This window comes from Acartia tonsa, chromosome 11 (assembly GCF_053477335.1).
Source record: "Acartia tonsa isolate MP-2025a chromosome 11, ASM5347733v1, whole genome shotgun sequence".
Lineage (NCBI taxonomy): Eukaryota > Metazoa > Arthropoda > Copepoda > Calanoida > Acartiidae > Acartia > Acartia tonsa.
The window spans coordinates 29,037,445-29,064,629 of record NC_137270.1 but is presented as its reverse complement, the minus strand read 5'-3'; the positions used below and the strand labels follow the sequence as shown (position 1 = coordinate 29,064,629).

Sequence of the window (27,185 nt, the reverse complement as noted above, 5' to 3'; positions counted from 1 at the left end):
TGGGCGAATTTGGATCCTGCGGTTACTCACGTTCCTAAGGAAATGTGGCCTACCAGCAGCCAGATCTTAATTCAATGGACTTTTGGGCCTGGGGCTACTTTGAAGCATGCACCATACTAAAAAGACCTCCCTCATTGCCACTATCAAGGAGAACTACGCCAGCTTGGACAGGTACATTTTGACCTGGACCTGCCGGCGGTTGAGGAGGCGGTGATTAAGGCTGGCGGCGATTTTATTGAATAATCTAATAGTCCTATACCTAATTACTTATTTGCCCCACCCTGAATATATATGTATATAAAATATTTCTGAATTTTTAATCAGGGATCGGAAGCCGCGCGTAAGCCGCGTGTAAGCCTCAGTGAAATCGTCATTTTATCACTATAAAATTTAGCTGGATGTATAAAACTGTCTTTTTAGTAGACAATCCTTCTTTCAAAAATTTCTTTTTCTGCTCACAAGAAGGTTTAAAACTGAGGCTTATGCGCAGCTGAGGCGCAGCTCCGAACCCTGTTTTTAATAAAGTATACAAATTGTTTTGACAAACTAGGTAATATCTTTAAAATTTAAATGGATGAAGATTAAATTACTTGGATTCCCTGTCAAAATAGCTGTGATATCAGCTCAGCCAGCTGCCAACAAGGACGTCCAAGGGGGAGGGGGTAAAGGGATGATTTCCTTCCCCCCCCCCCTCCCAAATGAATTTGGGGATGCCGTAGGCACCTCCAAAACTTTTGATTTTTAATTTTTAATCCTCCAAATTAAAAAGGGCTAATTTTTTTTACTTAAAAATTTCAAATGGCTGTAATTTTCTTATTTTTGAAGCTAGAAGAACAATTTTTTTTCAAGAAAATGTTTATCTTTATGTAAATTTTACATTAGAAATATCACAAAATATAAATTTAAGCGGCCGCAGCTGTACTTGGCAGCTGCCAGCCGCCGCAGTCGGCGGTCAGCGGGAAAACGACAGCAGATCTTTATGAAATTTGAATACGTTATGTAGACATGTAAGAAAAGCTTAAGTTTAAAATTTGAAGTCTCTAAGTCAAAATCTAAATCAAAAATTTCGGCCACAGGAGCCTTTTAAATATTTCTGGAGACCTGGAGGATCAGGACCTGCAGGATCATACCTGGAACCTGAAAGTGACTTGAACACCTGTATTTCATATAGAATGTACTACTAGAGGATATTTTAGTATTTTGGTATGATAAAATGCTTTGTTTTAGTCAAAAAAATACTTTTGCTCTTTACCTGGATGACCCTGCCAGGTTTGCTGGTATCCTGTGCCCGCCAGGATGGAGATATTCAAAAAATTCCAACTCTCAGTTATGTGTCATACCCATACTTAAAAAGTCACGCAGTTTGGGCTCTTTATCTTTCACACACAGAAAATGAGATAGAAAAAACCGGAGGGGGGGGGGGGGGGGGGCGTTAAGGGTTAAGCACAAATTATTGTATAAGTTTATTTTTTTTGGCTCAACATTCCAATGTTTTATTAAATGGGAGTAGATTACTTTAAGTGCAATTGTCACTCAGTAAGAATTTATTTTATCAAAAAAGTAATTTTTCAACTTTTCAAATAATTAATGATTATAAAATAGATTATTTTTGATGGAAGGAATTAACTTTAGGAAAAAAAATCAAGCATAATTGAAATAAACAACAACAAAATTATTAATTTGATATTTATTAAAAATAAAATCTATATAATTTAACAAAATAAATATTCTATATATAAATAAACTAAGTTCAATGACATAAATAAACTCTTTTATAATAATTAATCAGGCGACTAAAAAATACAACTTAATGTGAAATTGACTAAAACAGACAAAACAGTCTTTACCCCTCCCATACATATATAAAAAGAATATTGTTACCAGTTTCTTTTGGATTACTAAATTAAGTCCTGTGTAGTATAAATATAATGAAATTTAAATAGCATAAAAATAAATACATTGTATTAAAGCTTGCTATACACTGCAATAAACAACTTTAAAAAAATCTAAAATGTTTAGCAAAAAAATGATAACGAAATATAAATAATGTTATTGTACAATGTGAAAATCGTCCTTAATGACAGTGTGTTTATATCGATTATTAGAGAAAGAAAGAAATTATACTTTTATAAAACTAATTATTCAATTATCTTCAAACATGCAGTTATATTTAAGCATCGCAGCTACACTATGATGAAGTGGTTAAATTAAATCAGTTTGTGAAAAAATGTTGCGTAAAATAATGCTACATGAGTTATGTTTAACACTAATTTACATGGACAGTAGCAGAGATAATGGGAGGGGGGATGATTAGCACCCCCCCCCCCCCACCCCTCCGATCCATTAAGGTGCGAATATGTGGGGTTGATGAAATTATTGAAAATGTCCCTTGTGTATGAAACTTTTAATTGTTTATGTTTTTTAAATTTGTAATAGCATATTATTGCTGATATACAGTTACACCTATTGACTTTTATAAGTGAACTAAATTACAATTATGTTAGAAGACTTTCCTTCATCTTGACTGTGAAAATTGTCAGGCACCTCCTGTGGCTGATTATGAAAATCAAATGATATGGATACAGTATCCTCAAATTCCTCCTCTTTTGTAAACCCCAGAAAATCATAGTAATCAAAGTCTAAATCCTTTTCTATGTATCCCTCGGTCCCTGAAATAGAAATATTTATCAGGGATCTAAAGGGATAAGACAATGGCCGATAAATTGATGTAAAACCCCAATTATGATAAACAAAATTAACTCTTCTATAGTTTACAATTAGTGGTTGAAATGTTTGAACACTTAACTAAATGAACCAACCAAAAATTCAATAAAAGTCCCAATGGTTGTTAAACCAACGAATAAGAAAACGTTATTATACGACTTTAGGGACTATCGTAATAAATAGCCCATTGTCCCCTCCCTACCAGAATATTTATACATGGTTGGATAATTTATATAGAAAATATAGATGAACAATCAATCTACCTCTACCTTTTATAGGTGAGGCTGCTGTCCATGTCACTTTAACCTCAATTCCAACAACCCGGGACAAAGGGGACTAACTTTTGCGCCTGTTTTGGGTCCATACATTCCCCATACTTCAACTACTAATGTCATGATATGCATCTGACAAAGCGGAAGTAGGAGCAAAATTTTAACGTCTTATATTATGACGCAGTGTCAGCCGAGATTCGAGCCCATTAACTTTTTAACCACAAGTAGATGCTTCACGTGTTCACGATCAGCCACGGGGTCACGGTTGGCTTACCTCTTATAGGTATAGTAGCTGCAGGATGGTATCCCTCTTCTATAAGGTCGTCTTCGCCCTAATTTTAACCATTACTCATATAATTATATTCTACCCTAACCTTAACTTAACAAATTAGACAATAATTAAAAATCTAAGTTTAAAATTAGAGTCTTACTGGTTTTACTTTGATATATTACTTTTTTTCACATATTTGTTTTTAGCTAGATTCCATAAGTGGTAAACTGAACCTATTTAGAATCATTCATGTTGATCCGTTAATTTTAAACTGTAAATTAAAAGTCATTATTAATTATTTTATTGATATGTGTTTCCCAATTGATTTCACTGAAACTTTTCTCTTTTTAAAGATGAGTATTCCTAGTAATCAAAATATTCCTCGCGAACTTTTATAAATCCATCGTCATCGGGTTCGCCATTCTGGAAAAAAAAATATTAGAAGAGTTATTACTCGTATTAATTTGAAACCATTTAATATCAGATGAATTAGAATCGGTTCTCATACATACGAAAAAAAACTTTGGCATCTCGGGGCTAAAAAATGGTTTTATTCTAATAATTGTACATTTATATTATAGAAATAACTATTATCGCATAGTATTATATACACCTTTCTATGGATATTAAAGTGAAAGATTTTAAGATTAAAACCAGTTTTGTTACCCCGAGGGACCGAAGGCAAACATATTTTTACTTTTACATAATCAAGAAAGATTGAATTTTTTACCCATGTTATTGTTGGAGGTTGTTTTTTCTTGACAATCCTGGGAAGACTTACTGCTGACCATCCCTGTATTGCTCCTAAATTCGTGGCAGATTCCTGAAACAATATAATATAATTTTTTTGTATTATATTTAGTAATATCTGTCCATTTTTTTAGACATTATCATTCTTGTTATGTCATGTTTTGTATGATAATCCTTATATAAAAGTAACAGGATGTTTGTGTGTGTGTAGCGAAGGATCTCGCTAATCACTGAATTTAAATCGAAGTTCTCATGGTGCCTGGGAATACTTATTTTGGGGGAGGGTACCCGCTCTTTTCCCTTCGAATATTTGTAAAGCACTTGGATGCTAATTACACAGCCTTTACTTTATAATACCAAGCTAATTTGTATTATAGAAAGAAAATAGTGTTTTTCCGTCTGGATAAAGCTTAAAGTCTCGCTAACAGCTGGACGGACCCTACCCGAAAATAATGCTGGTTTTAATAATGTAAGTGGGCTACCATCACCCCCTCTATGGGAGTAGCCACGACCTATACCTGGATATTATTTATATTATATTACCTCACTATCCGCAGCAAAGTTGAAGTTATTATTTTCATAATTGTAAACTGGCATAGGAAAGGCACTCAACTAAAATATATACATTAATATATTTTTTAGATTTTTATTAATTCACGGGACAATAGTTACACTGTGGTGGCACAAATCCCCCTCATCGGCTAATTTGATCCTTATTGTGTTATTTATCGTTGTATGTAATATTTGCATTTGATACCAGCTACTTTGTTTTCTTTCTATGTTGTAAAAGTATGGATACTCGATATCACTCACCTTATCATTGATGTGTAGAGGGGGCGGGGTCGGATTTCCAAGATAGAAGGCGGGCACTTTCTGGTAGTCCTCACTCTCAAATCTTTTATACAAAGTAAATAAACAAGGAAAATAATATCCAATAATATCCAAAACTTTGCTAGTTTATTCTATTTTATTCTACTTAATATGTTTTATTAACGAATATGAAATACGTGGATATTGTGACATTGGAATTTTTATCATTAATTTTGGTTGCTAATATAGTCCTCAAATATTGATTAATACATTCCTCATGGGTAAGGGTGGAAATTGGGTGAAGTCATTATAATGGATGGGGGAATCGCTACAGCTAGTTGGGAGAAACATTTTATCATGGTATGCAAGAATCTATCACAATATTCACGTATTTTATATCCACTGTTTCATATGTATTTTGAAAATCTCCTGGGATTTGTTGAATGTCTAAATTAATGTAATACCGTAATACACCAGTCCTACCAACAACAAATAATACATGTAAAGAAGCTTTACTTTTACAAAAAAAATCTAATAGTATTAATTTCCAGTATGGCTTCAAAACCGATTAATGTCCGCTGAATCAAAACTGGTTCTCAGGCATACTGAAAAATCATATTTAGCATCGTATTAAAACAAAATTTTCAATGAATATTAAAATAATAATCATAATATCAAAACTGGTTTAAATTTTGAATTTGCTCATTTTTATATCCACTGAAAGCTGTTACGATGCAATAACTATTCCTACAATTATTACAATAAATAAAGTAAGTAAGACATGCCATCTACATTTAAATATATAGCTAACCGTTACAAGTAACTACAATCTAAACACTTGTTACATATACCTTTATAATTTAATTGGTCATGATCATTATATTATTTAGTATTTAAATTCTATAGAAAATTCATTGGAATTAATATAATTAATTACTCTAAAAATTTATTTTGAAAAGTAGAAGCATAAAAACAAAGGCGTGCAAAGGCTTAAAGCTGGGGTGGGAGGTGGTGATTTATAAAGGGTCATATTTTCCACTAAATCGGAAAAGCAGGGTGTTGGGTTGTAGTCAAATGCTTATATTCGGTCAAACTGTTCTTAATTATGGACAATTTAATATATATACATATATATATAGTTTTGGGCATAATTAAGAACAATTTGACTTAATAAAAGCATTTTACCAAAATTTACGGAAGGACCTCCATAGTTCCCAATTTAATTAATTTTCCTGTGAGATTCACACAGTATAAGGAGAAATAGAAATGAAAACCCTAAATATTTCTGGGAAATTTGAAGGAATCTTTGACTTGCGCAGTAAAGACAATAATGCTAAAGTACAAATCACAATGACTAGTTGGACGAAATTAAAAAAGTTTAATTTGTATTAAAACCTAATAGATATTGTTTAACTTTTTTTTTATGTAGTGTTTAATCTGTTTAGTCTTAAGAATAAATTGATATCATTTCCAGTAGATAGCAGGTACTCTTTAACCCTTAAAAACATTGTTGTCATACTGAGAAGACCACCACTGAAACACACCTCATATAAAAGTGGTTCCAGCATTTGATGTTTGGTCGTTTTAAGACAAAGATGAAAAGTTACTTGTTAGTTTACACCTTGTTTTGATAAGTATGATTGACCACATTTATAATTTTTAAGGGTCAGCCAAATGGGTACAACCCCTCTCCCCCCCTCCCCTACCTCAAGTTCATGTATGGATGTAGTTGCTAGTATGTATATTGTATAATCAGCTTTTTGAAAACAGCAAAGGAGCGAAACCTATCATATAAATGCTGAGACCAATAATTTTGGTACATTTTTGAAAAGTAAGTTGCTTACTAAATTAAAATTTTTGAATCATGGAAAGAAAACAAAGTCATTCCTAATTAGGACAGAAGTCACTGGAAATTGATCTAAGGAAGGCTACTTATGTCCTTCATCTAACAAAATCTAACTTAAGGGAGGTGACTTATGTCCTCTGTCTGACAAATTCTTACATTAGGATGGCTGCTTCTGTCCTTCACATAGCAAAACCTCACAAAACATAGCTTTTCTGTCCTTCACATAGCAAATTCTTGCAAAACCTAGCAAATTTTTGCAAAACATTGCAAATTATTGGAAAACTTGGCTTTTCTGTCCTTCACATAGCAAATTCTTGCAAAACATAGCAAATTCTTACAAAACATAGCAAATTCTTTCAAAACATAGCAAATTCTTGCAAAACATAGCAAATTCTTGCAAAACATAGCAAATTCTTGGAAAACTTAGTTTTTCTGTCCTTCATATAGCTAATTCTTGCAAAACATAGCAAATTCTTGCAAAACATAGCAAATTCTTGCAAAACATAGCAAATTCTTGCAAAACATAGCAAATTCTTGCAAAACATAGCAAATTCTTGCAAAACATAGCAAATTCTTGCAAAACATAGCAAATTCTTGCAAAACATAGCAAATTCTTGGAAAACTTAGCTTTTCTGTCCTTCATATAGCTAATTCTTGCAAAACATAGCAAATTCTTGCAAAACATAGCAAATTCTTACAAAACATAGCAAATTCTTACAAAACATAGCAAATTCTTGGAAAACTTAGCTTTTCTGTCCTTCACATAGCTAATTCTTGCAAAACATAGCAAATTCCTACAAAACATAGCAAATTCTTGCAAAACATAGCAAATTCTTGCAATAAGGGTCCCAAACTCAAAAACGTAGTTTTAGCGCGATCCGACCACCGGTTCTCAAGATACGGTGACCTGGTGTCCTTGGTCCCGATGGTAAGATTTGGGAAATGGTTTAAATCCTTAGTAAATTTGACTAAGTCCAAAAATATTTTGACACAAATTTTTGAAGAAAAAAAAATACCCAGGTGACACCAAGCGTACCTACTGAGAGGACAACAGGTTGAAAATTTTTGGACTTCACTAAGGATTCGAACCATTTCCCAAATCTTACCGTCAGTACCAAGGACACCAGGTCACCGTATCTCGAGAACCAGTGGTCGGATCACGCTGAAACTTCGTTTTTGAGTTTGGGACCCCTATTGCAAGAATTTGCTTTGTTTTTTAAGAATTTGCTATGTTTTGCAAGAATTTGCTATGTTTTGCAAGAATTAGCTATGTAATGGACAGAAAAGCTAAGTTTTCCAAGAATTTGCTATGTTTTGTAAGAATTTGCTATGTTTTGCAAGAATTTGCTATGTTTTGCAAGAATTTGCTATGTTTTGCAAGAATTAGCTATATGAAGGACAGAAAAGCTAAGTTTTCCAAGAATTTGCTATGTTTTGCAAGAATTTGCTATGTTTTGCAAGAATTTGCTATGTTTTGCAAGAATTTGCTATGTTTTGTAGGAATTTGCTATGTTTTGCAAGAATTTGCTATGTTTTGTAAGAATTTGCTATGTTTTGCAAGAATTTGCTATGTTTTGTTTGAATTTGCTATGTTTTGCAAGAATTAGCTATGTGATGGACCAAAAACCAATTTTATGCAAGATTTTGCTATGTAAAGGATCAAAAAGCTAGGTTTTGTGAGGTGAAGGGAGGCTACTTATGTCCTCAATCTTGCAAAATCTTGGTTAAGGGAGGCATGTTATGCCCTTCATCTAACAAATTCTCACTTAAGGAAGGCTACTTATGTCCTTCCTAGGAAGGTGACTTCTGTCCTAATTTAGGAATGACTTTGTTTTCTTTCCATGATCCAAATTTTTAAGGCTTTGCACATAAAATTCAATTTTGATCCATTGTGAATAGGGTAAAGAAAGATGGACACTCGGCTACATGGCTTTTAGTAAATTATTGCAAAAGGAATTTTCAGAATAATTACTTAAATAATGTGATTTACTAACAGCCTTATAGCCGTTTTGGTCTTTCAAATGTTCCAATTTTATTTCAGGCTACTTGGATTTTATTCTATACTTTATCTTCTTTGGAGATTCATGGTTCCCATTGGAGGATTTTCTTTAGTAAGATAGTGGAGTTTTTGCCATAAAACATTACTCCACCCTGTAAAATTTTGCCAATCGGGGAAATCAACCCATTATAGGAATTGACATGGGGTAAATATCCACCCCTAAACAACCCATGTGAACGCCCATAAGTGGAAAATTTGTTTTTGTTGAAACATGTAAATCTAAAATTCTGACATCAATTTAAATTTAAAAAATAAATTCTAGCTCAAACAATTAGAGAAGTACTTGAAAAATGGAAAAATAGTTTAAAATAAAAAACTAATATTTTCTGGTTTACTTTTACATGCGCATTTAAAAAAGTTAAAACGTAAAACTAAAACATTTTTTTAACTTACAAACCTAAATGTGTTCGTAATTTCTAAAATCCAAACTGTGACTGATAGATATACACTTTCATGTTTTCAATAGATTTTTAAATTGATGTTTATAATTTAAAAACGAAAATGCATGATATAATCATATTTAATTTAATATTACACACATAAAATTATGAAACCTAAATTTTAAATTATATGTGTACATTTCAATACAATACTTGACTCTTCCATATAAAGATGTAATAGCATGATCTAATATATTTATGTATTTTCCATCCAATTAAAAAATAAGTTGTTCTCTAGAAAATAATATGATTTCATCTTTTTTGTTGTTGTTGCTAGAATCCATTAATTTGTACTAAAGCGCTTAGATTTAATAGTTATTTCTCACATCGTATTATAAACGGCTTTCCGCGGATATAGAAAGTACAATTATGAGATTAAAACTAGTTTTTTTAGCCCCGTGGTGCCGAAGGCACCGGCACTTATGATTGTATATTTCTATATTCGTAGAAAGCGGTTTATAATACGATGCTAGACATAGTTTTTCCGTATTGATGAGAACCGGTTCCTGTCCACCGGATTCGAATGAATACGAGAAAAAAGTTTATTGTATTTTCATTGGAAAATAGTTTATATAAAAGGAAACTGTTTGCCTTTTCCCCCAAAAACATAATAAAATAATGTCAGGTCTAACAACCAAGAATATTTCAAGGGAGCATTGTCTACTTTTATGACCAAACACCCAGGGCATCATGTAATTGTTATGAGATAGGATAGAGAATAATTCTTGTAATAATTTAACATGATCTGTGTATCAGTGTGCGTGTATCAAAGGATCTCGCAAAGCACTGAACCGATATAAAACTCTTTTATAGGGTAGCTTCTAATAGGTCCTGGGAAGGTTTAGAGCTATTTTACGGAGGGCACCACAACCCTTACAAGAAAATCACCCCTAGAAAAAATTACCTCCACCCTAAATTTTTTTTTCTTAATATAAAATTGTGAAAATTTGACTTTACTTATGAACTCTGACCCTAATCCAACATACCCCTGTTTTCAACCAACCAGTCAACTCTTCAATATGAAATATTATACAAGGAATGACATTTATTTATCTTCTTTTCGTGATTGTTATGACTTTTTTCGGTCTTGTTTACTAAGCATTCGATTATAAGAAAAATGAAATGCGAAGGCCATCACCCAATAAAATTTTATTTCATGCATGGTTAATAAAAAGTGAAAATGTGTATACAACTGAATTAGTTAACAGTGGTTGGTGAAGTAAGATAACTCTTCAATAACATGCATATACTTTTTCTACTTTCATACATGATTTATGATTAACACAATTAAAACTATTTTATTAAATCAAAGTTTAAAAACAACCTTTAAAAATAATCTTATTTACTTTATAAATTTTTTTAAAAGCAGTTTTTTTAATTCAAAAGAGAAACTCAACCTACTCTCCTTTGTCTTTAGGTTATATTGTGACATACATGCAAAATAGGTGTGTATCACTAAGAAAAAATAAAAAGCATACATTAGAAAATACTAAAACGAAACTAATTTGCAAATAGAACATTCTTTTATGCAAAATTAAGACATTTTTAAAAAATCCCAATTAAAATATGTACAATATTTTCAATGTGTTTTTCTACCTTAAGCCTTGCTGTTTAATTTGTTCTTTAGCTTTCCTTAAATATTTACAAATTGTTAAATTTATTCTTTTTTAAGAAAACTTGTATTCATTGTGAAAAAAATCATGCACATTGCCATGCAAAACAAAATTACAAATGCAATTGGTCAAAATAAAAGTTATAAATTAATGATTAAAAAATTCCTCTACTAATAGCTTACCTTGCTTCGAAGTCAAAGTCAAAATCTTATCAAGAAATGTTTTATTTTGTTAATAATTTTTTTATCTCTAAATCTATCATTCTTATGGGAATTTTAACCCTAACTCTACAGCCTTTGGCCTAAAATATTTAATGCATTCCAATCATTAACACAAATTGTATTTTTTTGAAGGGGGGTTGGGGGAGGGTAGGAGGCTAGTTTTTTTTTAAGTAAAACATTTCTTCCTTTAAAATCAAAGTCTCCAAATTCAGCAAAAGGGTCCTAAAAAGTGAATAAGAATTACTAATACTAATAAGTCCTAAAATTTGATAAACACTTAAAGCTTTTTTTTTAATTTTACCTTTTTGTTTGGGCTTGGCGGCTGTGACGGCATGTCAGGCATTTCTGGAAGTTCTGGCTTTTCAGGTTTTTCTGGGGGTTCAGGCTTTTCCTTTTCCTCCTTATCCTGCAGTTAGAAAATATTTGCATTACCTTTTACATTTACAAGTCATATGGCTTTAAGTTCAATATGCATTAATTACATGTAAACTTGATACCTAATCAGTAAAATGAGTTAAGAAGATATGAATATAGAAAGTTAGGACAAGTCAAAAGAAGAAAAACAAAGCACAGTAATTAGTTTTACAGGTAAAATAATATGGTATTTTATAATAAGGTACACTAGTACAAAGAAAGTTAAGATTGCGTTTAATCTTAGAATAAGCAGGGAAGGAAACATAATTTCAAACACTTATTTATTGTTTTGTACCTTGTTGAAAATATCAAAGATGAAACCAAATGTATTAGATTGTATGTCAGGTACATGGTTGGTCTGAGGATTTTGATACGAAGGTCTGGTATTCAACACAGGAGCTGAGTAAAAGGAATTGTTAAAAGAACCTGAATAAAAATTAAAATGAGTAATAGACTGCATTATAGATGTTATTTCTAAACATCTTATTCATTACTCAATCTATTTCAATTAAAACAATTTGTTTTTATGGTCCCTTTATAACAAAATGCTGTTATATTACAACTTATTGTCATACCTGAGTTGCCAGATATTGGAAATTTCGGAAACTGATCTACTTCTGGCTTTACTCCAGTTACTTTCTTTGTATGACTTGTCTTTTTCTTCCCAGATTTCTTAGGCTTCTTGTCCTTTATTTTGAACAAGCTCTCAAATGGGTGTTGGAGACCATGTAAAGGGTTTGATTTGAGGATGTCAGAAACTGGTTTTACTATATCACCTAAATTACATTATTAGTATATTCTAACTCTGTAAAAAAATAACTTTAAATAAAAATTATTTACCTGTTGGCCATTGCCATTGAGGGGAAAGGAATGATCTGCTTGTTGGCGGCCATTTCTGAAATATCTATTCGCCCATCAGATGAAAAATAATATGAAGAAAATAGACATTTTAAAGCGACATATATATATCTTTTCTGGCTATTAAATGAAGAAAATTAGTGCCCCTAAGAAAAAACATCAAATTCATACATAAAAGAGGAGAATGCACGAACGGAAGTGATTCTATGCATCTTCTAGCAGTGATTCTTTATATTTTTTTTGGTAAATATACTAGTGCAATGTTTAATATCTTTATATTAATTTAAGTTTTACTATGCTGTCAATTACAAGAGTACACTAATAAAAGTGTTTACAATATTACAAATTACCATCGCTTATTATAAATACATATTTTTATTGAAAAAGTTTGTACACAGTAGTCTGAACTCCAAAAAAAATTGTTGATATAAAGTAAAAAATGCCTAACATTCAAAGTTTTTTTTCATATAAAACCATGGCAAAACTTATCTTTAAAATTGACATAATGATATTAAACATAACCCTAGTATATTCACCAAAAAAACAAACATTTAAAATCACTACTGGAAGGTGCTTAGAATCACTGGCTCTCGATCGTGCATACTCCAGTTAGGGAGTTGAATCCATTTTTATAGAAGCAGAAATATAATCTATGATTATGGTTTGGACCCTCTAAAACTGTAATCTACCTTTCCACTTTCCCCTCTCTTGGTGAAGATATCTTCAACGCCGATACGATTTTTGAAATGTAAGATTCTACTTTCCCTTCTCTTGGTGAAGATATCTTCAACGCTGATACGATTTTTGAAATGTAAGATTCCACTTTCCCCTCTCTTGGTGAAGATATCTTCAACGCCGATACGATTTTTGAAATTTAAGATTCCACTTTTGCCTCTCTTGGTGAAGATATCTTCAACAAGAGAGACAAAAGTGGAATCTTATATTTCAAAAATCGTATCGGCGTTGAAGATATCTTCACCAAGAGAGGGGAAAGTGGAAGGGTAGATTACAGTTTTAGAGGGTCCAAACCATAATCATAGATTATATTTCTGCTTCTATAAAAATGGATTCAACTCCCTAACTGTACTCCTCTCTTAATTACTGCTTTTTGTCTCTTTCACTACATTTTTTAACAACAACAATAAAAAAGCAAATAAAATTCCTTGTTGAAGCCAACAGCTTGAATATCAGGATTATCAGCATTGACCTCTTCATCACTAACTTGATTATTTGTGTCAGCTGTTTCACTCTCAAAGTGCTCATCACCAGAATGATCCAACTCTATTACAAAAAAATCATTAATTTACAATGTACACATAACTTGTTTTGGAAAATGTTTATAGATATTAAATTAAATGTTCACCTTCATGATTACTCTCATTGATACCAGAGAAGAAATCATCATTGAAGAAATCATCATCAAAGTTGCTAAATAGGTCCTCTTCTTCCTCTGGATTCTGCGCAGGACCTTGATCCTGAGGCACAAAATTTAAGAGGCTTATAATAACTCTTTTTATTTTTTGATTATTTTGAAAATTATAAGAAAAATAAAATTTTTTTAAAAAAAAACATCATATTTATCCTACAACAGCCATATATCTAATTAAATGTATTATTAATTCACCGATTGTTTCCAAAACTCCTCACTAAAATATCCATCTGTAACAACCTATAAATGAAAGGAGGCTATTTTATTGACAATAACCATAGGATAGGGATAATTATATCAGAAGGAAAAATTTAAATTTCTAAGTAAATTAATGTAGGAAAATATAAATGACATCTGCTACATAAAATATTTTTCTCTAATTCTTCTTTTTTCCCCCAATTAAGTCTAAATATTGTACATGATAAAAATGTTAATTGAAAGGTCACCTTGTTATGGTCTATAGCTGGTTGAAATCTGTATATGAATTCCTAGTATATATTATTTTTATGTTTTAATTGGGATGATCCAAGTTTAAAAGAATGTTGAACTTTGATTTTGATTTAATTTAATTATAAAAAAAATAAATAATAGTTTTAGAAATATATATGCATATACTATTTTTGCAACTCTATGATTTGTAAAATTGGCCTCATTCCTGAACAGTTTGTTCTGTTTGTTCAACAACTGTTTCTTCTGTAACTTCTTCTACTGGCTGTTCTACTATTTCCTTTACACAAAGATTATATGTGCCTGGTTGACACACAATAAATAACAAAATTTTATTTGAGATGAAGCACCATAATTCTTAATTTGCAATGAAGTAAATTAAATACATATATTTTAAGAAAATAAAATTTCCATGGCTTACTTGTTCAGTTTCTGTCTCATTATCAGTTTCTTCAGCTGCTTCCTCTTCCACACTTTCACTTACATCAGTTTCAGATTCTTCAACCTTTTTATTAAATAAAACATTTTTATTGAATTGTTGAAGATTAAATCCTTAATATTTTTGCATAGCAGAATATTCATTTCTCGCATTGTATTATAAACAGCTTTCCGCACATAGAAAATGTAAAATGATAATATTAAAACCAGTTTTTTAGCCCTGTAAAAACTTGTTTTAATCTTATGATTGTACTTTTTCATATTCATAGAAAACTAGATATAATATGATGCCAGACATAGTTTTATTTTGGATGAGAACCGTTCTAATCCAACGGATTTTAATCGGTTGTGAATGAATGTGAAAAAATTCTTTACCTGATCCCCAGAGTCTTCTTGTGGTGCTTCCTCCTCAACTACCTCTTCCTGAGGTGCATCCCCACTAACCTCTGCCTCACCACCTGTGTCATCAGCGGATTCTTCACTAGGAGCCTCTTCAACTACTTCGCCTGGAGTTTCTTCAACTTCTTCAGTAGGCGCCTCTCCTCCCTCTTCTACTGGACTAGTGTAGTCATCTGAACATTTTTAGAGAGATGGAAAGTATAGCTATAAAGCAAGGATTTAATTCTTAAATAGTTTCAAGCACTGACAACTACCTGAGTAATCATCATTCTCCTGTTCTTGTCTGGCTCCTTGTTGATTATAAACCAGCTGATTCTTGTAACCAGCTGGTAAGTAAATCTACAACAATCACCATTTCTTACACAATTTATTGATACTAGCTTCTAGAGGGAAGAAATCGACCCTCCCCAATTTCAATTTTTAAAAAATTTTTGGCGTTACCCACCACCACCCCCCCCCCCAAACCCCGACAGAGCACAACTTTTAGGTTAGGTTAGGTTATAGGCTAGAAAGCCGAGCGCTGCGGCTAAGCAGGCAAAGGGGCCGAGCGCTGCGGCTAGGCAGGCTAGGGAGCCGAGCACTGCGGCCAGAGTTCATAGTTCTGTCGGGGGGGGGGGGGGGGGGGGGTGTACTCAAATTTTCTCAAATTTGAAAACAAAATTTCTAAGAGGATATTACCAAAATTTGGGGGGTAATTTTTCATTAGGGGCAATTACATTTTCTTGGAGGGGTGGAGATACCCTCCCACTAAATATTTATGAATATACCTTTGCCTATAAGAACCTTTACTGTGAAGGAGAACTATATCAGTTCAGTGGTAAGCAAGATTCTTCGCTACAGACAAAAAAAAGCTTACTACTTTATATAATAGGATAAATTTAGTTATTCTAAAATAGCTTTTAAATTAATGCTACCTTTTCATATTCTAACTGTTTTTAAAGGTCCAATAGAATAGATGTGGAGATTTATAGGTTAATTTTTGACTTTTAGAAAAGGTAGACTAAAAAACTTATATGTTTCATTAAAGAAACAAAGTATCGAAGGTCAGATTTTTAAAATAAAATACAATAAATTTTTCATTTATCAATAATTCAACAAAATATATTAGGAGCCAAAGCAACTAAATAAAGACATGGCTTTCAACCCCTGATCAGAATATCCTTAGTATGAAATAAAGCATAATCAAAATGATTTCCTGGTGGAAGAATGGATTTAGCATGGGATACTGATATCCATATGTTGGACCCTCTCCAGGGCTGGGACTTGCATTACTATTTTCATTTCTATCAGTCCCTGAACATTGAAATATTTATCATCTAGATATATTAAGATTTATTAGATTTAAGCATGTTTACACCTTCCAGAAGCATACTTTTTACACAAAATTGAAATTTAAAGTACTTATAAAAATTACGTCATACAATACAAATGAACAATCATAGGCCATTATTTTACCATTGGACAAGCACAATGTGTACTGCCCTATGATTGGTCATTTGTTTTGTAAAACGTCTTTTTTTAGACACTATAAGCTGCTTCGTTGGAAAACTTTTGTGAATAGTCACTTTCGTGGGGGCGATTTATCGTATTTTTAAAATGGCTTTTTATATGTTATATTAGGTTAGGTTAGGTTATATTGGGTTAGGTGATTGCCCCACAGGGTTAGGCAATTGGCCCCGCAGGGTTAGAGCCCCCCGCAGGGGCTAGAAATAGGAGAAACGCTACTGTGAAAAATACAAAGAATTGCCCCTTAAGGTGCGTTGCCATGAAAGGGACTATACCCTAACTTTTCGTACTAGCTTTTGGATGTCTTCCCTTTTGTTGCATAGTAGCTTCACTTAAAAAATGATAAATTTAGAATTCATATTACTACCTGAAAGAAAAGGAACATAATTTTCATTACTTGCACCTGCATAATACTGCTGTAAAAATTGGGGAGGTATTCTCTACAATTTAAATCATCAATTTTAGGAATTTATGGCTTCTTAAAAAAGAATTATATTTTTAAAACAAATTTATTTAATAAGTTTTATTAAAAGTTATAGATAATAGTAGTAATCTTATGAAGACAAAGTTTAAAACCGTGCCTCTCAGTGAAAACATTATGATTTTTAGGTATTTTCAAAAATTGCAATTGATTCCTGTAGATTTAGAAATGGATTTATTTGTTGTTTTGGTTTGTTATTAAGTTTTACATCAGCAGATACTATGGCAACACAAATTCCTAAATGTTAACAATAGTTATAGTACAAACAAGGATGATTACACCCCATAGAGGCAAAGCTATTCAAAATGATAAACTAAACTTACAGGTATTAATGAAGAGATAAAGAGAAAGAACGAGGAAAAAGAAAAGATGTGCGAGAAAGAGGGGAATTTGAGTCAATCAAGGGACAAGAGATTATTCTATCAAAACTTTTAAAATTTTTATCAGTCAATTAACAAATTCTTTCAAACCTAAAAATGGGTTTTTTCCAATGAAATAAAATTTTAACTATTAATACAAACAAAATATTATACATATTGTTTCATTAATGCGAAATATTTTACTTTATTTTTATTATAAAAAAAATCCATAAATATTATAGTTTATTTCATGTTATTTGTAATTATATTGAAATAAATTAATTCATAAATAAAAAATAAAAAATTGTTGACCTTTTCAATAATCTAATAATAGTTATTTCTCGCATCGTATTATAAACAGCTTTCCGAGGATATAGAATGTAAAATTATAAGAATAGAACTAGTTTTTTAGCCCTGAGGTGCCGAAGGAACGGGCTAAAAAAATGGTTTTAATCTTATGATTGTACATTTTAAAACGATGCTAGACATAGTTTTTTCGTATGGATGAGAACCGGTTCCTATCCACCAGATTCGAATGAATACGAGAATAGTTATTTCTAGTATCGTATTATAAATGGCTTTCCGCGGATATAGAATGTACAATTTTAGCCCCGTGGTGCCTTCGGTGCTAAAAAAACTAGTTTTAATTTTGTGATTGTACATTTCTATATTCGTAGAAAACTGGATATAATACGATGCTAGACATAGTTTTTTTCGTATGGATGAGAACCGGTTCCTATCCACCGGATTCAAATGAATACGAGAATAGTTATTTATCATATTTTCGTAATATTGTGAATGCGAGAAAGGATTTTAAAATTATTTCAACAATTTTGGTCATGTGATCAAAAATTTGAATTGTCCGTCTACTTTTGCCCCCCTGTGGGGGCAAAGTAGGTGGAAATTAAAATTTTTGTCACTTGACCTTAATATTGCTGAAATAAATTTAAATTACTTTTCTTGTATTAACAATATTACTAAAATATTATACTTGATTTTGTTGGATTTAAAACTCTGTCTTAAAAACTCAAAACTGATATAATACATATCACAAGGGTTAATTATACTGGACGTCCATTGGTTAATTGGTTATCTGTGCCTTTCTTTCCCTCTCTTCTCTCTCTTTTTGTCTCTTTCTGTCAGTTTCCTTTTCCCCTCCCTCCCCATACCCCATCTCATTCTCTCTTTCACTTACCCCCGTTCCTGAAAATAAAATGATCAACTAAAAATTTATTACCCATTTGTTCCCTGATTTCTGAAGTTGTACGACAGATAACCTAACTATTGCAAAAGCTATTTTCAGCTACTATGGTCAAAGGGAAAAGCTGAAAGGAAAGGGGGGGGGGGGGTATAATAGTTCGTCTATTAATCCCCAACGCCTCCCCCCCCCCTACCCATAGTATAAGTCCTCCCTTTTTTTAATTGGAACTTCATTTAATAAAACGTAAAAAAAGCTTAATTTGTGAAAACTAAATTTTTATTTTTTCAGAAGTTTGAAGCTTTTTTAACTAGTAGTAAATATTTAGATAGGATGAGGGTGACACGTACAAAATCGGAAACTAAGATTCAGCTGACCTCTAAAGTTTTTAGATTTAATGTACGACAATATTGATTTAGTAATCATTTGAACATTGGTGAAGACGGAGGTTATGTCAAAACGTGGGTATTCAGTGTTATTCTATTATATAAAGTAGATTGTTTTTTTGCCTGAAGCTAATTATCTAAAAAAATGCTCGTTTGATTAAATTGTACTTTTTAGGGAAGCTTTACAAATGTCTTGTACTATTACATAAAGTAGTAATGTTTTTTTGTCTGATACTTATGATCTCAGAAATAACTGGTCCGAATGTTCTTTTTTTCAGGGTAACTTTACATAGGTCCTGGGATGGTTTTAGGCCATTTTTTTCTGTCCTTTCTTTGTACATGGAATCTTGGGGGCGCAGCTATTATTATTAATATTTTTATAAGAAATATAATTATATCAAATATTTTAGGCTTGTCAGAAAACTTGAATCGACCATTGTTTGCTGTGAGTGTTTGCTGTGTTTGCATGGTAAGTTTTTTTTATATCTAGAAGCTTTTCTATAATGCCCGTTTGTTCATTCGTCTGTATATTACTTCAAATGTTTGTCCACATCTGTCTGTTTGTTAATCTGTGTCCGTAAGTCTGTCTGTCCGTGTGTCTGCCTGACGGACTTTCCGTTGGTCTGTACATCAATTTTAACATATTTAGAAATGTTATAATTGTCCTATAAATATTAAACTTGTGATTTTAAAATTGCGAAGATTAATGCGTTAATAGAAAGACAAATAGATTTTATTACCAACATAACAAAATAATTGTTATATTTTAGGAGAATTAGCTTCCTTCTACTCTGCCTGTAATTGGTTGTGTAAAAGTCCCTTGGAGATGTGGCAACAATTGTGGTGTCTGCTTGCAAAATTACACATGAAGAAATCAACTGGTTACATTATATATATTTTGTTAAATGTTTACCTTAAAATAAATGTTAATTTAATTTATTTGTGTATTTATAAAATTTTTGTTTGGCAAGCCTACTCTATAACTCGAGTTTTCCTGAATGTTTAAACTTTTGTTAGTTTTAAGTGTAATGTTTTAAAAGATTCAGTGAGCGTCAGGGGGGGGGTCGAGGGGGGTTTCCCCCCTTCAGGGGAAGGGGGGTTGAGGGGGGTCTCCCCCCTCAGAAAAAGCTTGGGCTTTGTCTGTAACAAAAAATATACCCCAAAATAATTTAGCTGCATCTTTTTTTAATGTTGGAATACTATGTTTTTTAATCCTAGAATCAACCAATAAGAAATAGGCATAATATAGAAAAAGTTAGGAATAGAAATTATTTCTTTTGTATAAATTCCTTTTTAAAAATAAGAAATTTCATAATTGTGTAATGTTGGAAAAAATATTATTTTTTTAACAATCCTGATGTCAACCAATAAGAAATAGGCATGATGTAGTAAAAGTTTGGAATACAATTTTTTTTTATCAAGTCCTTTCTTTAAAATACGAAATTGTATAATTATAAAAATGTTGGAAAAAATAATATTTTTTTAAAATCCTGATGTCAACCAATAAGAAATAGGCATGATGTAGTAAATTTTGGAATAAAAATTATTTTTTTTTATAAATTCCTTTTTCAATACATGAGACTTTATGATTATGAAAATGTTAGAAAAAATTTTTATTCTTTTTAAATTCTGATGTTGACCAATAAGAAATAGGCATGAGGTAGTAAAAGTTTGGAAAAAAAATTATTCTTTCTTTATCAATTCCTTAACTTTAGAATATAACACTTTAATTTTGATAATGTTGGAATAAAAATTATTGTTTTCTAAATTTTTATGATAACATGCCTATATCTTATTGGTTAATAGTAAAATTTAAAAAAAAATAATATTTATTCCAGTATGAAGAGAAATAAATTTGAAAAAAAATAATTTTCTTTCCTAATATTTATTATTCCAATATGCCTAGAATTAATTTTGAAAAAAAATAATTTTCTTTCCCATATTTTTATTCCTCATTCTTATTGGATGCCATTTTATGTCCAATAAGAGACTAGTGTTTAAATATTTTAAAGGTTATTATTGTATTTATTTTGAATATGATAATAGCAACATTATCTCATTAAATACAATAAAAATAATTAAATATTCGAAAATGGTCAATCGTTTACGGAAACTTTTATTACATTTGCTCTATGACTAATAATCAAAATATGATAACAAGGATGAAAACATCCATAAGTAGTGAAGCTTAAATATAATAGATAGACATCAAGAAAATATGAACTAGAGCAATGTCTTTAAAAATAAACATTAAACTTGATAAAATGAATTACAAAATCTATTAAAAATTTATAATGAAGCACCAAGGACAGACTAACAGAGAAAGTTTTTGCTCACTCTGAGACATTTTCACAGGGGTATATGTAAAATGTTTGTTGTCAAGAATTTGAAATGCTTTTGATTTCTGAATTAACCATTTAAAAAAAAGACTTAAAAATCTTAGACTCGGTCTTTCAACCCAATCAAAAGGAAGATCTTAATTAAACTTGATTGAACTAAGTAGAAATTGTCTATTTTGAATAGAAGCTTAGAAAACCACGTTTCCCATATAGCGTTATGGACTCACTGACTGACGGACAGACAAACAGACGTAGTATAATTAAACTAACCTATAAGATAGAAAGACCATAGCCACATTCTGAAAGCCTAATTCTGAAAGTTTAATGTTTTGAGAAGGTTGGCATTACCTTAAATCAAATAACAAAAAAATATTTAAGCTTAATTTTAAAGTCAAAATGAATCACAGATAATAAAACTCTTCTATTTTATTATGAATTCAGTACAACTAGTATGGCTGTATTGGGAAGAATAAATGACCAGTTTATCATAAAAGTATACTTTTAAATTTACATAAATCATTACGATGGTAATAACGCTCACAAGTTAAGTTTAATAAAAATCAATAGTAATGTAAGGGCCAAAAGAATTTTAATAAGATGAATTGTACGGACAAAATTTTATTTAATGCTAGGTATAAAGAAGAAGAAAATATTTATGTGATATTAAATATATGCCCTGTACAAAAATGTTAGTTTGGTAAAATAGCCTAGGGTTTAGAAGGGTCTTTTTAACTGATAGCTATTTCAATCAAAATAAATTTTATTCTTGATTTTATAAATCTGAAATAGAAAGATCCTTCTATTACAAAAAAATTGTATGGCCATTTTTAAGTAAAAAAACGGCCCAAAAAGCTAAAGTTGCAAAAAAAGGGGTAGTTGATAAATCTTTATGAAAAAATGAAAATTACACAGCAATTTTTACAACACTAGCTGAGATAGCAGAGCTTTGTCGTTAAGACTTTTAACTTTTTACTAATTTGATTGTCACTGTTCTTTTATTTAAAGCACACACATGTTTCTGCTTTACCAGAGTGTTGACTACTGAGGAATATAAATTGATTAACCTCATTCTAGGAGAATTCTCCAGCTGCAAATACTTAATTAGTCACACAAAAGATATGTTCATCCTAAGCAGTTGAAATTTACTTCATTTTACTATTTATTTGACTATTCACCTCCCCCCCCCTCCCTAAGGTTTAAAAAGAAAAAGAAAGTGTCAGGCATGTACAACCATTTATTTTGAACACAGTAATAGTGTATGACTGATTATGACATAACAAAAAACAATTAGCCAATGAGAGGCCGTTATTGACCAATGGTAAAATTTATAGTGGCCTCTCATTGGCTAATTTTTTTTTGTTACATCATAATCAGTCAGACACTATTACTGTGTTCATTTATTTTGCCCAATATTTTACCAGCCAACAAAGGCAGAACCACTTAGGTATGATTTGGAAAAAAGAATGTCCTGTTGTGCGTGTTATGTTTAAAGTAATATCAATCATTTTTTGAAATAGTGCTATATCAATCTTTCTCATAGTACCCCAGGGTGTCAGTAGATTTTGCTATTTAATTATCGTCTACATGCGAAAACACCCAGGAAGGAAAAAAGACAAGAGAATGAATGCAATTGCAAAAAGAAAGAATTATAAACTTTTGGTAATAGATTTTTTATTCATTTTTAAAAAGAAAGTAAAAACAGCTTTTTCTCCACGCATTATAACTAGGATGAAACATACATAAGTAGCGAAGCTAAAAAATTATGCCTATTATATCGCGAAAAAATTTACTATAGAGCAGTGTCATACAATAATCATTAAACTTGATAAAATAGGGAAATCAGGAAGTCTTTAAAATCACGCAACCTTTAAATTTTGAAAACTTAGAAATCTAGGAATCGATCTAGCACCGCTATTAATAGACAAATCTTAATGATACTTGATGGAAATATGTAGAATATGAGCATATTCTATCCCTGATAATTTAAGTCGTCAATCCTGAATAGGAATCGAGAAAAAGACGAAAATCAATCTAAAAATCTAGGAATCGATCTAGCACCCCAATTAATAAACAAATCTTGATAAAACCTAGTGAAAATATGTAGAGTGTAAAGTAAATTAATCTTTGAAAAATCTTGAATAGGAATTGAGAAAATCACAAACTTGAAAATCTAGGAATTGATCTATCACCCCAAATAACAGACAGATGGACAAAACAATGTATAAATTAGATGGGCATATGTCATAGAAATCTTCACTAAAAATTTCACATGTCTATCTTGAATAGGAGTCGAGAAAATCACGTTTCTCCCATAGCGTTACGGACGGACGGACAGGCAAAGTGAATTATAGAGTAGCTTTGCTACTAAAAATATCCAATTTATATTCTTATGCAAATAAAACAAAATAAGGAAACTTAGCTGGCGTTCAGTTAGTTAAAGGGCTTATTCCTAGAATTTAAAATTACAAAAGTTTTAATGATATAAGTAGATATTTCAACGATGTTAAAAGAACAAAAAAAAACAACAACAATTCGCACTAAAATGTGTAAAAATGAGTAAAAGTATGCATGTTTTGGAAATGGAATCGTAGACATAACTGTTAATTATCCTCCATTCTTAAAAAGTAATTGTAACTTGTAGTCTTAGCTTTGTTTATTTTTAATTGGTTCATTTCAGAGATCGACATTTTGGTTTGGACTACTATTACTAAGCAAAGTGTGTTCTGTGATGCTCATTTCCTCTCACTATGTCTGTAACTTTGCATTAATAATACTATTTCAAATTTTTTATTTAAGCACATGGAAACTAGGGCTTCGAGCCATGGCAAAAGGCTTTAAAAATTTATGAAAACAAAATAGCAATTGTTTTTTTAGATATTGACAAAAAAATAAGAAAATACGTTTTGAAATATAATTTTTGTCTTGCCATAACCTAATAGTGCATAATAGAACAGATGGAGAGACATACACAAATTTTGCAGAGTAGCTTTACTTCTAAAAATATTTATATACACAGCATTTGGAAGAATGGAAGCTGGAGACAGCTCCTCAGAGATGGTTTTTTAAAAGATGCCGAGTTTTTTCTCGACATTTTTTACGCTATGAATAACAAGCGCGGCATTCGCAAAATCTAAACAGAGTATACAACTATTTATTTAAATATTTCGCTTTTGTTGGTACAGCCTTTTCAAAAGAAAAACAAATTATCTTAAATCCATTTTTGCTGCATATTAATTAATATATCTTTTTAGAGCTATTAGACATTATACAAATGGCTAAAATAATGATTTTAAAATTTTGAATTCTTAAGTTGTATACTCTGTTTAGATTTCGCGAATGCCGCGCTTGTTATTCATAGCGTAAAAAATGTGGAGATAAAACGCGGCATCTTTTAAAAACCCATCTCAGCCATAACTACATAAATCTAGTATGGGCTAAGCTATGAAAATATTTATCATTTTTATCTCCCTTACCCCCCCCCCTTTAATCCCGTCCCCCGCCCCCTCCTATTAAGCTAGTACGTCAATATATTCAAGTATCTATAAAAAGGATATTAAAATGTCAATACAACTCTCAAATTTTTCCGAGATGACTGGTATAAATCAAATCAGAGTATAAATATTTTGGTAGAAATAATCCAAAGTTAGTGCCGGTTGGTTTGTTAATACAAATTGATCTGTTATTCAGTGATAATTAAAAAGTTCAAGTGTAAGAAAAACATATTAAAGATCATGTTTAGACATTAAAATTTTAGATACTATTAGTAATTGAAGCTTCAAATAGTTGAAAATAAGCTCAGCATAAAAGCTTCAAATTATTTTATTCATAAAATATCCTATATTTATTTGATTCTAACCTGGTAAAATAAAACCACAGTAGATTGAACTAAAGTATTATGAAATTTATGTGGCTACTATTTTATGTGATGTACATGTTGACTATACTAATTACACCTTGGAACCCTAGTTTATATAATTTTATAGTTGATATTCTTGAAGCAACAGTGACAAACCTAATTTGTTTGTTGCTCTTCAAGTATCATGATTCTATTCCTCTGTCTAAGAAAACTATACTAAACTTTGAAATGCAAGTTATAATACTTGTTTATGGACTCCTGTACATTTTCAAGGGAATAACATCAGTGTTTTTCAATATCCTTACCTACACTAGTATATGGTTGTTAGAATCATACCCATCAGCAATGTGTTTCATCCTGCCAGCTGAAATGTTACACTGGATATTTCTTATAAACTTAGTTTTAATGATGGTACTGCATACAAGCTTTAGAGCTTTCACTGACAAGTTTCTTAGCTGGAATGAGAATCTTCTGAAGATAATGATTACTCTTTTCAATATCATCTTTGTTACAATGTTTGCTATTGAAAAATGGGTTGCTAATTGGACATTCTGTAGCAAAGTCTTTATTTATCATATCAACAATAAACTTAACTTGAATGTAGAGTTGAAGGTTAATATCTTCGGAGCTGGTGGAAGTGTTTCCTTTGTGTTATGCTTGATAGCAGGTTTATCACTTGTAATTGGTTACCTGTCAACAAAAACAAAATATTTGATCAAGGTAAAACTTTGGATGTTTTCTCAATCAAACAAAAATCTGAAGAATGGAAAACAGCATGAAGTAACAAAAATAGAAAGTTTTTGTATGAAACAGAAAACATCAAATGAAGTTATTCCTGAATCTAAGATAATTCATGTTAGACCAATAGAAGAATTAATTTTGAATCCAAACAAAACTGAAAATAGTCATCTAGATAACTTTAATTTGAGTTCAAATAACACAATCTACATAAATAGGACTAGCACTAAAACTAATGAGAAAAATACAAGATATGAAACTGAGCAGAACAATACTGTTGATAAACAAAATGGAAGTTTCGACTATAACCTTGACTATGTGGGATTGTGCATCATCATATCTTGCATTGTTATCATGCTCACAATAAGAATGTTGCCACGACTGGAATTACTCAAAGATATGAAGGAAGAATTAGAGGTTTTGTATCAGTGGTCACAGGTGGCTATAGAAAGAGCATTTGGAGTTTCACTTCCGCTTTACTGGCTATTAAGAAAAGAACATTCTAGAACATTTGCAGAGCGAAAGATTTCACAGTATCTTCACTATCAGTACCAATCCCTTGCCTGATAAGGTAGATTAATTAAAATTCTTGATTATCACAAATTTATAGATTCTTAATAAATTTCCTGCTTTTTTAGGTTTGGAAAAGTAAGAAAAGTTGGTAGAAGTAACATGGAAAATTATATTAATTGTATTTATTTGAACTTGCCTTTGGCATCTCAGGGCTAATAAAATGGTTTTAATCTTTTAATTGTACATTTTATATCCGCAGAAAGCTGTTTATAATATGATGCAAAAAATAACTATTATAACCTAATTCTTAGTTGAAGAAATGATTATGGTTAATACAAATGCACAATCACAATTATATTGTCTGCAAATTTATTGTTTTAGTTTTCTGTCTAAATACTTTTTAAATTATAATTTTCCTAAATTAAAAAAAAAATATTATTATTTTTTTAATAGATTCCTATTATTTGTGTCTTTGCACTCTTATACAGCAAAACCAAACATTAAAGTCAAATTGTTGATTTATTGTATAACACAGATACTTGAATTCATATTTTCTTGTAATTGAAATACTAATTGAAAAAATTATATCATAGTTTTGAAAATGTATTGTGTTGCAAATGTACAACCCATTTAAATAAGAACTTATATGATAATTGTTGTATGTATTTCAGATTAAACTCTAAAATGAAATTACTTATGATATTTCTGTACATGATTTACATGATATTGTGACCCACTGGAAGCCAAGTTTGTACAATGTATTTATAGACACCCTAGAATTTCTAGTGACCGAATCAGCATGTGTTATTCTTTTCATG

General features: G+C 31.0%; 2 protein-coding genes and 1 long non-coding RNA gene across 3 annotated transcripts; 1 reads left to right on the top strand and 2 right to left on the bottom strand.

The window, feature by feature from the left end:
- Positions 1-1,672: 1,672 nt before the first annotated feature.
- On the bottom strand, positions 1,673-12,880 carry LOC145331226 (uncharacterized). Its single transcript, XM_080175843.1, has 14 exons — positions 12,863-12,880; positions 12,261-12,324; positions 11,996-12,196; positions 11,716-11,846; positions 11,308-11,412; positions 11,195-11,228; positions 10,968-10,995; positions 10,769-10,804; positions 4,831-4,912; positions 4,561-4,629; positions 3,998-4,090; positions 3,651-3,690; positions 3,271-3,330; positions 1,673-2,669 (listed from the first exon to the last, which is right to left on the bottom strand). The coding sequence occupies exons 1-14, from the start codon at positions 12,878-12,880 to the stop codon at positions 2,485-2,487; spliced, it is 1,146 nt and encodes a 381-aa protein (XP_080031969.1). The 3' UTR covers positions 1,673-2,484.
- Positions 12,881-13,399: 519 nt separating this feature from the next.
- Positions 13,400-21,575, bottom strand: LOC145332249 (uncharacterized). The gene is made up of 11 exons (XM_080177197.1): positions 21,531-21,575; positions 17,135-17,215; positions 16,865-16,939; positions 16,189-16,284; positions 15,246-15,332; positions 14,968-15,164; positions 14,576-14,659; positions 14,365-14,434; positions 13,903-13,949; positions 13,642-13,753; positions 13,400-13,559 (listed from the first exon to the last, which is right to left on the bottom strand). Exons 1-11 carry the CDS (start codon positions 21,556-21,558, stop codon positions 13,408-13,410), a joined length of 1,029 nt encoding a protein of 342 aa, XP_080033323.1. The 5' UTR covers positions 21,559-21,575; the 3' UTR covers positions 13,400-13,407.
- LOC145332834 (uncharacterized) lies at positions 18,852-19,860 on the top strand. Its single transcript, XR_013884337.1, has 3 exons — positions 18,852-18,996; positions 19,332-19,390; positions 19,692-19,860. It is a non-coding gene; the product is annotated as an uncharacterized LOC145332834 (long non-coding RNA).
- Positions 21,576-27,185: the final 5,610 nt, after the last annotated feature.

Excerpts from the sequence above, each read along its gene's own strand:
- LOC145332249 (XM_080177197.1), bottom strand. The coding sequence starts at position 21,558 with ATGTGGCTATGGTCTTTCTATCTTATAG. Across the intron at positions 13,754-13,902 it reads AGGAGTTTTGGAAACAATCG|GATCAAGGTCCTGCGCAGAA; the intron begins GTGAATTAATAA and ends TTTGTGCCTCAG. Across the intron at positions 13,560-13,641 it reads CAATGAGAGTAATCATGAAG|AGTTGGATCATTCTGGTGAT; the intron begins GTGAACATTTAA and ends TTTTTGTAATAG.
- LOC145331226 (XM_080175843.1), bottom strand. Across the intron at positions 4,913-10,768 it reads ATTAAACAGCAAGGCTTAAG|ATTTGAGAGTGAGGACTACC; the intron begins GTAGAAAAACAC and ends TTTGTATAAAAG. Across the intron at positions 3,691-3,997 it reads AACCTCCAACAATAACATGG|AATGGCGAACCCGATGACGA; the intron begins GTAAAAAATTCA and ends TTTTTTTTCCAG.